The sequence below is a fragment of the Rana temporaria genome, chromosome 5 (genome assembly GCF_905171775.1).
Source record: "Rana temporaria chromosome 5, aRanTem1.1, whole genome shotgun sequence".
Classification (NCBI taxonomy): domain Eukaryota; kingdom Metazoa; phylum Chordata; class Amphibia; order Anura; family Ranidae; genus Rana; species Rana temporaria.
The window spans coordinates 389188724-389197079 of NC_053493.1; the positions used below are offsets into that span (position 1 = coordinate 389188724).

Sequence of the window (8356 nt, forward strand, 5' to 3'; positions counted from 1 at the left end):
ACGATGTGTTTCGCCCGTCGAATTCCTCGGTCGTGTGTACAAGGCTTCATAGGCCAGATATATACTTTAATATTCTATTATGGTTGCAAAGTATATAGTTTGGGCCATAGCTGCCATCCACTTGGCAGCGCACTGTGATGTGGAGAAAAAATATTTGTCACATTGTTGTGTAGCAGCTGTTTTTTAGTTTTATTTTCACTCAGATTAGCGCAATATTTCCCCATTTTCCAGCGCACTGTGATGCCCAGGTCTTCATTGTAGGTTAGACCAGTGGTTCTTCACCTTATTGAGACCAGGGCCTGGTGAATTCTTCCAAAATCTTCCATGCTTTATACTCACACAGTAAAACTATGGATGGGGCTAGGTGTCACTGTGGGGGGTTGGGTGTTCTGGAGGAAAGTAGGGGACTCTGTAGCAGACTTGATGATTTCTGGATCGAGCCGGGATATAACTGTGGGGTCTCTCCAGGAGGCTTGGAGCTTTGCAGGGGGACGAATGGGGGGTTAGAGGTTCTGAAGCAAGATAGGGGGTACTCCAGGGTGCAGGGTGGCACTGGGGGAGGTTAGGGAGCACTGCAAGTCACTATGGGAGGTTGGGAGGCACTATGGGAGCTTAACACCACTGTTGGAGGTTGGGGGATCTCCAACTGACTGGAGACCCGGGAGGAGGGAGGCCATGGCCTGGTCGTTCAGAACAATTAGATATTAATCTTCAGCAAGTAAGACACATAGGGGTTGATTTACTAAAACTGGAGAGTGCAAAATCAGGTGCAGCTCTGCATAGAAACCAATGAGCTTCCAGGTTTTATTGTCAAATCTTAATTCAACAAGCTGAAGTTAGAAGTTGATTGGCTGCCATGCACAGCTGCACCTGATTCTGAGCACTCCAGTTTTAGTAAATCTCCCCCATAATGTTAGGATACTGATCTTTAATGTTGAATTACCTGAGATGTAAAGCAGCCTGAGAAAAAATTATATTAGGCCCTCGTTGATGAGACACAGGGAACAGAGGAAGGCTAAACTTTTTTTGTGTTGGGATCATCTTTCTCTACATCTCGATGATGTTCCCACAATACGAGGCACCTGCAGCGTGTCTGTTACAGCTATACAGCCTGGAGCTGTGCCTCTGCTACAGTCATCTAATCAGAGACGGCTTTCACGATTGACACCGAAGTGGGAAATGATTACTGATGGAGCCAGAATCATTTAAAGATCATCTTGAGGAAACCTGCCAAAAGTTGAGATCTATTTTTTTTTTTTTTGGTTCAGGGGAAAACCGAAACCTCAGTTTTGTCTGTGTTCTTAACACTTAGGAAAGAATTTAGAATTTTCTCACAGTTAATTCTGCCAACCAGGAATTTCAAGAGTTCCAGAGAAATAAATAAAACCAGAGATTAGTTTACTTGTGTATTCCTCCCAAAGACCCAAAACATTTTTCTTCTTAGTTCAGTTGGTTTTGTTATTCACAATCTTTTTTATACTGAAGCTTTCTTCACACCTATGTACTGAGGTAATGGGTGGTATAATACCTTTGGCATGTTACCGTAAAACACATGGCACGCTGTGTGGTGCCATTTGGTGATGACAGCACTGCACTACAGCACGTGGTATGCACGTTGTAATATGGCTGTGGGTCGGGCTAGCAAGGTGGTAAGATTTAAAAGGAATAGGCAGTTCAACTCCTTCTTTAAAAAGGAACTATGGTCATTTTTAAACTATTATAAATCAGCAGCTAAAAAATTCTGTAGCTTCTGACTTTTAAGACATTCACCAGCCTATGAGTCCAGCACTGTCTTCACTTGGGTCAGTTCTTGGCCGGTGTTCTGTCATATTATCCAGCTTGTCAGAAAGTCCAACCACTTAACTTCCGGGTTTCTTTAAACCATAAGTAATTGGATTTTTTTGACTAATTCCCGTTTGGACACGACACCGGGCAACCGAATAGAGTCTGGTGCACGCTATTATGAGATTGTTACTCTGCACCAATACTAGTCAACAAAATGGCGCCTCCATGGCGGCGACAACTTTGTCTTCCTTAGCCGCTGTGGTGTCAAAATAGCTAAATCATCCAGTACCGGACTCTATTCGGTTGCCGGTGTGATGTCCAAACAGAAATTCGTAAAAATATCCAATTACTGATATTTTAAAGAAACCGTGGTTGGAGTTTCTGATGGGTTGGAGTATTTGACAGAACACCAACCTTCTAATCCCCACCATCTTGGCTGTGAGAAGCCGGCTGTGACTTCCTGCTGTTTTGCAGCCGGCTCCTCACTGTGCATGTACAAGATAGTAGTGCATGTTCATACATCAATACCATAAATAATAACATATTCGATTTTTCTCTCCAGCCGTATATAATGAGTTTGGACATTTTTAGTCGACTAAAATGTACTGGAGATTTAGTCGACTAAATACGACTAAGACTAAGATTAAAACGAAATCAAAATTTCCTGCCAAAATTAACACTGCTGATATAGATACATACTCAAAATAACCCTAAAAACATATTTAAATTAAAACAATATGGGGCAGACTCAATGGACCACTTGGTCTTTTTTTTCTGTTTTTATGTTGCTCTCATTTATTATTTAGAAAGTTGTTTTTTGAAGTTCCATATTTAGGTACAACTTGAATGAGAATTTAGTGACTGGGTTTACGTCTAGGTTAGGAAGCCTGTTGTATCTAACTCAAGGGATTTAAAAAAAAGAAAACATTGTTTTAATGGTAAAGTAATGGTAATAGTTATAAATATTCTGAAAAGTAACAAATGCTTGTTTTCAGAGATTGTATATTTCGCATACAAATACATTATTGATTTATCAAATTTGAGATATTTATTAAGATTCATCTAATGTCCATTATGTCTCTGTTTCTTAGGTCTGTGACTCAGACACTGTGCTTGATCCGGCATCATCTGTGGAGATGGTGAAGGTTTTGGAGGAAGATATCATGGTTGGCGGTGTCGGAGGAGATGTACAGGTAAACACTTCAACTTAGATATTGATTTATTTTTATTGTTTTTTTTATTTTTATAGTATAGATAAAAATCCCATCTAACTGCTGGTAATATAACTTGCATATTGCCCTTTCATGCCATAGGGGTTGATTAAATTTTTATACACAAATTGATAAGGAGATTAGTGTATTGATGATAAGAAACCAGGGAAGGCAACATATAAGCAGATTAAAAGTCAACTGTATGACAATCATAGGTGTGTGCAGCCTATTGCATTAAGATGTGCACTCTAACGCTCAAACAGGTGTGTGTGTCTACATATATATGCCCCGGGCACATTGCTCTCCCTTCCAGCACAGTGAAAGAGAAGAGCCTAAACACTTTTCTTATGGCATAACCAGCAAGAGGGAGATCTTTCCCGTCTTCCTGCCGACACATAGAGCGATAATACTAACGCACATATGGAGATTAGGGTGTGCCCAGGCACTACCCGCACACCCTGGGCACATGCCTATAATGACAATCGAAAATGTTTTTTTCCGTTTTGGATCGAAAGATTGGGAAGGATTAAAAACCACTCAGTTTTTTTTTTGTGAAAGGTTTCTACTTCTTCTGTTCCTCTTCCAGGGATGCAAAGGAAAGTATGAGGACATTTCTACAAAGTTAGGGGAGGTCCCCTCTTGGGCAGCTGTCACAGGAACAGGGGTTAACATTGGGAAAATATCCTTACTTCCTGTTCTGACGGCAAATTTTAAATTTCTCTTTTCTTTCTGTATCTGTAGTCACCAGAGCAAATAAGGACAATGTTTCCTCCCTGTGGGGACACAAGCAGCAATAAAAAAATTTCAGTAGTTATTTCCGCTTTCCTGCCTATCCATTATTCAGTAAAGCACTATAAAGAGAAGATATCATTTACAAGTACATTAACCCTCGAGTAGCCAATCAAAATCATTTTATTGTAAATCAGACAAGTGAAATCTGGATGCTGCATCTGTTTTTTGCACCGTAGGCCCCCTTTGTACTTTGCACTTTACCACACTGAATGAACCTGAGCTTGACAGAATACAGTTGCCTAATTTTAGCATTATATTGTTTTATTTACATGACCTGGCAGACATCTTTCTCTTATAGCGACGTGTGCCTGTAACCCAGCCAGACAGCGCTGCTTGTCCCTTCCCAAAGTTTCTTGCTGGTTTTGGCTAATTCCATCCCTTTGAAAGTAATACCTCCTTGTAGTCACTTGGATGACATGGGGCTCGTCGAAATACAAATTTATGACTTTCCTGAGGACTGGCAGGAAGTGCAGCTCTGCTATAGCAGCAGTTGTGCTTTTACAATTAAAGTAAAATATGAGCAATGGAGGAGAAAGACTTAAGATCTTCCTTTTGATGTTCAGCTCACTGCCCTATTGTTCCTCGTCCCCATACATATAATTTAACCTCCTCATGATGTTTTCAACAGAGAGTAATTATTCCTGTGTTAAATCTCCTCCATTTAAGTTGGCACCATACACTTCCTTTGAGTATTTTCTGTATATTTTAATTATTGTTATTAGTTTTATTGTATCAGGAATGCAGAAAGGGCTTGCAACAAGATTGATAAATATAAAATCAAATAAAATGTCTTTCGTTCCTTCTTTATTTCTTTTCTTTCCCTTCTGTTCATTGCCTTTTTTTACTTTTTTTTCCTCTTTCCTTTTCAGTTTCTTTTCATACCACTTGCTTTTATTTATGCTTCTTTCCTTTTTTTTTCTTTATTATTCTTTCTTTCTGCGTAAATAACTATTCTCTTTTGCTATAATAGAAGTGGCCATCAATTAAAATTCTCCAGTCACTTGAGCTTAGCTACCTTACAAGGTTAAAAAACACATACACAGGTAGAAATATTGCCCTCCTCAACCACAATCAGCTGAATGGCCGGTATTGGAATTCTATCAGGCCACCCCCCTAAAATTCTTGCTAATTTAGAAATTATTGAGAGTGAATTTTTTACCATCCTAATGGCTTATTCCACCCAACACCATACCAACACCTAGATGTTTGGTGGCCTCCACAACCTATGCTGGGAACTTCACCCAATGCCAGCAATGAGGTTTGCCTGATACAATCCCTTGCCTGCTTCTCACACCAAAAGTGAATTGACACTTTGTTTAATAGACCTGACTACCTGATCTGGTTTAAAGCCAAACAACATAGTGATGGCTGCTATGACTGGCATCTCCAACGAGGTGATATCTCCTAGCTTTATCAAGTCTTTTTGTACCATTGTTTTTTTTATCATCTATGTAAGTTTTTTTAATTGCTGGCTAACGTAAAGCTTAACCCAGCTGTCTGCACATGGAACATAAGTTCTGTAAAATTAAAGTAGAGGACAAAGAAAAAAGAAACATAGCATCATTTTAAAGTTTACTAAAATAATTTAGATGAATGTACCAAAATATTGTAGATTTGAGTTTGCTTTGCAAAGCAGAATTCAGCAATGTCTCCTTAACTTAGTATTAACTTTATCAATAACTAATGTAATGTCTTTTTTTTGGCAGATTTTAAACAAATATGACTCATGGATCTCCTTCTTAAGTAGTGTGAGATACTGGATGGCCTTCAACATCGAGAGAGCTTGTCAGTCCTACTTTGGGTGTGTTCAATGCATCAGTGGACCTCTGGGAATGTACAGAAATTCACTACTACATGAATTCATAGAAGATTGGTACAATCAAGAATTTATGGGCTCCCAGTGTAGCTTTGGAGACGACAGGCATCTAACTAACCGGGTCTTGAGCCTTGGCTATGCAACCAAATATACAGCACGGTCTAAGTGCCTTACAGAAACACCTACTGAGTATCTAAGGTGGCTTAACCAGCAGACTCGTTGGAGCAAGTCTTACTTCAGGGAGTGGCTGTACAATTCTATGTGGTTCCACAAGCATCATCTATGGATGACCTACGAAGCTGTGATTACCGGATTCTTTCCTTTCTTCTTAATTGCAACAGTCATTCAGTTGTTCTACAGGGGACGTATATGGAACATTCTACTCTTCTTGTTAACCGTGCAGTTTGTTGGCCTTATCAAGTCTTCCTTTGCCAGTGCACTCCGAGGCAATATAGTAATGGTTTTCATGTCTCTTTACTCTGTTTTGTACATGTCCAGTTTACTACCAGCAAAGATGTTTGCTATCGCCACCATCAACAAGGCTGGGTGGGGCACTTCAGGTAGAAAAATTATGGTCGTCAATTTTATAGGATTAATTCCTATAACCGTTTGGTTTACAATCCTCTTGGGTGGAGTCTTCTACACTATATGGAGGGAAACAAGAAAGCCATTTGGAGAATCTGAACAGACGGTTCTGATCATTGGTGCAATACTTTACGCGTGCTACTGGGTGATGTTGTTGACTTTGTACGTGGCGATGATAACAAAGTGTGGCAGGCGGAAGAAAGAACAGCAATATGACATGGTACTTGACGTATGATGATAACTTACCTACAACATTTGCAAACCTATTAGACATTCTGAAAAAAAATCTTTAATAGACTTAGAATTCCTAGAAGTATTAGGGGCATGAAGTCATGTCTTGAAGGGAAACGCAACACTGCTGCTGGGACTTAAACAAACACTATTGTGACTTGTCATGCATCCAAAGCAAAAAAATTGTAGAAAACTTTTGAGAAAATGAACACAACTTTAAACCAGGCCTTGCCTTGTTTTGGTGAAGCCATTTTATTATGCACTTTTTTTGATTGTGCATATGCCTGACAGTGTTATGTTCTGAATACCTCACTGGTCATGCTTATGTCGTGGTGAACAAAGCCTTCTGAAATATTTTTAGGCCTACAGGATCTTTTCTAAGTGTGTATTTTTCCTCTGGAAAAGTTCCTTAAAAGTGGGCCAATCGGCTCTAGCAATAAAGGACAACCTTATTTATAAACTTTATTTTTTAAAGTTCTTTTTCTAATTTTATTTTATTTTTTTTGTTTTAGGGATGGCCCCGTGGCCATCAATTTATAAATGTCATACGTGCTTTAAATACAAGCACGGTGGAATGCTGTATTTTTATATTATTGAATTAATTATGTTTTTTATTTGTATGCCAATGTTTAAAAAAATGCATATTTTATATTTTACTTATCCGATAAATAATTTGGTTCTCTATTCTTTTTAAAATATGTTTTAAATTTTTTTTATTTTTAACTGATACTGGTCAAAATGTGAAGCTTTATAACAGTTCATATTGTTTACCAACAATTGAATAAAATAATTATTTGTACTTTAACTTCTGAATCTATTTATTCCATCATGAAGTGATAACATGAGCACACGCTACCCTTTATGTGTGAAATGATTGGTTCCCTGTCTGTCACTTCCCATCAGAGCCTGTTCATACAGTATGGCTTGTATAAGAGCTAAATATTAAAAGCTATAGGGAAGCATTTGTAATGGTTTTGGCAAGCTTAAAGTGGAGGTTCACCCAAAAAATACATTTTTAACATTACATTCAGCCGAGTTGTCCTAATGACAATCATCTGTTTTTTTTTTTTTTTTTTTCCGTACATACCGTATTTTTACCGCCGCTTCCGGGTATGTCTTCTGCGGGACTGGGCGTTCCTATCTGATCGACAGGCCTCCGACCGTCGCATACTACGCGTCACGAGTTGCCGAAAGAAGCCGAACGTCGGTGCGCAGGCGCTGTATAGAGCCGCACCGACGTTCGGCTTCTTTCGGCAACTCGTGATGCGCTGTATGCGACGGTCGGAAGCCTGTTAAATTAGATAGGAATGCCCAGTCCCGCAGAAGACATACCCGGAAGCGGCGGTGAAATACGGTATGTACTGAAAAAAAAAAACCAAACAGCCGATTGTCATTAGGACAACTCGGCTGAATGTAATGTTAAAAATGTATTTTTGGGTGAACCATTGAGGTCCAAAGTATGTAGGGACTATAGGGACCTTAATGAGAGCCCTGGCTGTTACTTTAAACAAGCAGCTAGCAGATTTCCGCAAGCTTTTTAAAAGCTTTAGGTAGTGCTGAAGCATGGTGAAAGCCATCACTCCTGTTTACATAGGGTGACCAGACATCCTCAGTTTCAGGGAACAGTCCCCGGATTGAGGACACTGTCCCCAGACCAAGTCTGTCCCCGGGTTTGTCCCCGGATTGGATTTGATCAGGGGCTGGGGCAATTTCAAAGTCAGTGCAGAATTAAAAAAACTGAATTACACACCCCCACTCCATCGCACCTACTAGCTTAGGGGGGTGTATTTCTTTTCATTATCTGTGCCCCTTTCTGATGATCATGTGCTGGTCAGAGTGGAGGGAATATTTCTTCAGTTTCGGGTGCATGCCCATCCAGCTCTGCTTGCATGTTCTTCTTCCTTGGCTTAAGTCCCAGCCAGCCCCCTGCCTGTTT

General features: G+C 39.7%; 1 protein-coding gene across 1 annotated transcript in view; it reads left to right on the plus strand.

Annotated features, from left to right (window-relative positions):
- Positions 1–7225, plus strand: part of HAS2 (hyaluronan synthase 2) — a 48732-nt gene extending 41507 nt beyond the window's left edge. Inside the window, exons 3-4 of the mRNA XM_040354910.1 lie at positions 2877–2978; positions 5495–7225. Of these exons, the coding sequence (XP_040210844.1) occupies positions 2877–2978; positions 5495–6424 (1032 nt within the window). The 3' untranslated portion in view covers positions 6425–7225. The remainder of the gene's footprint in view (positions 1–2876; positions 2979–5494) is intronic.
- Positions 7226–8356: the final 1131 nt, after the last annotated feature.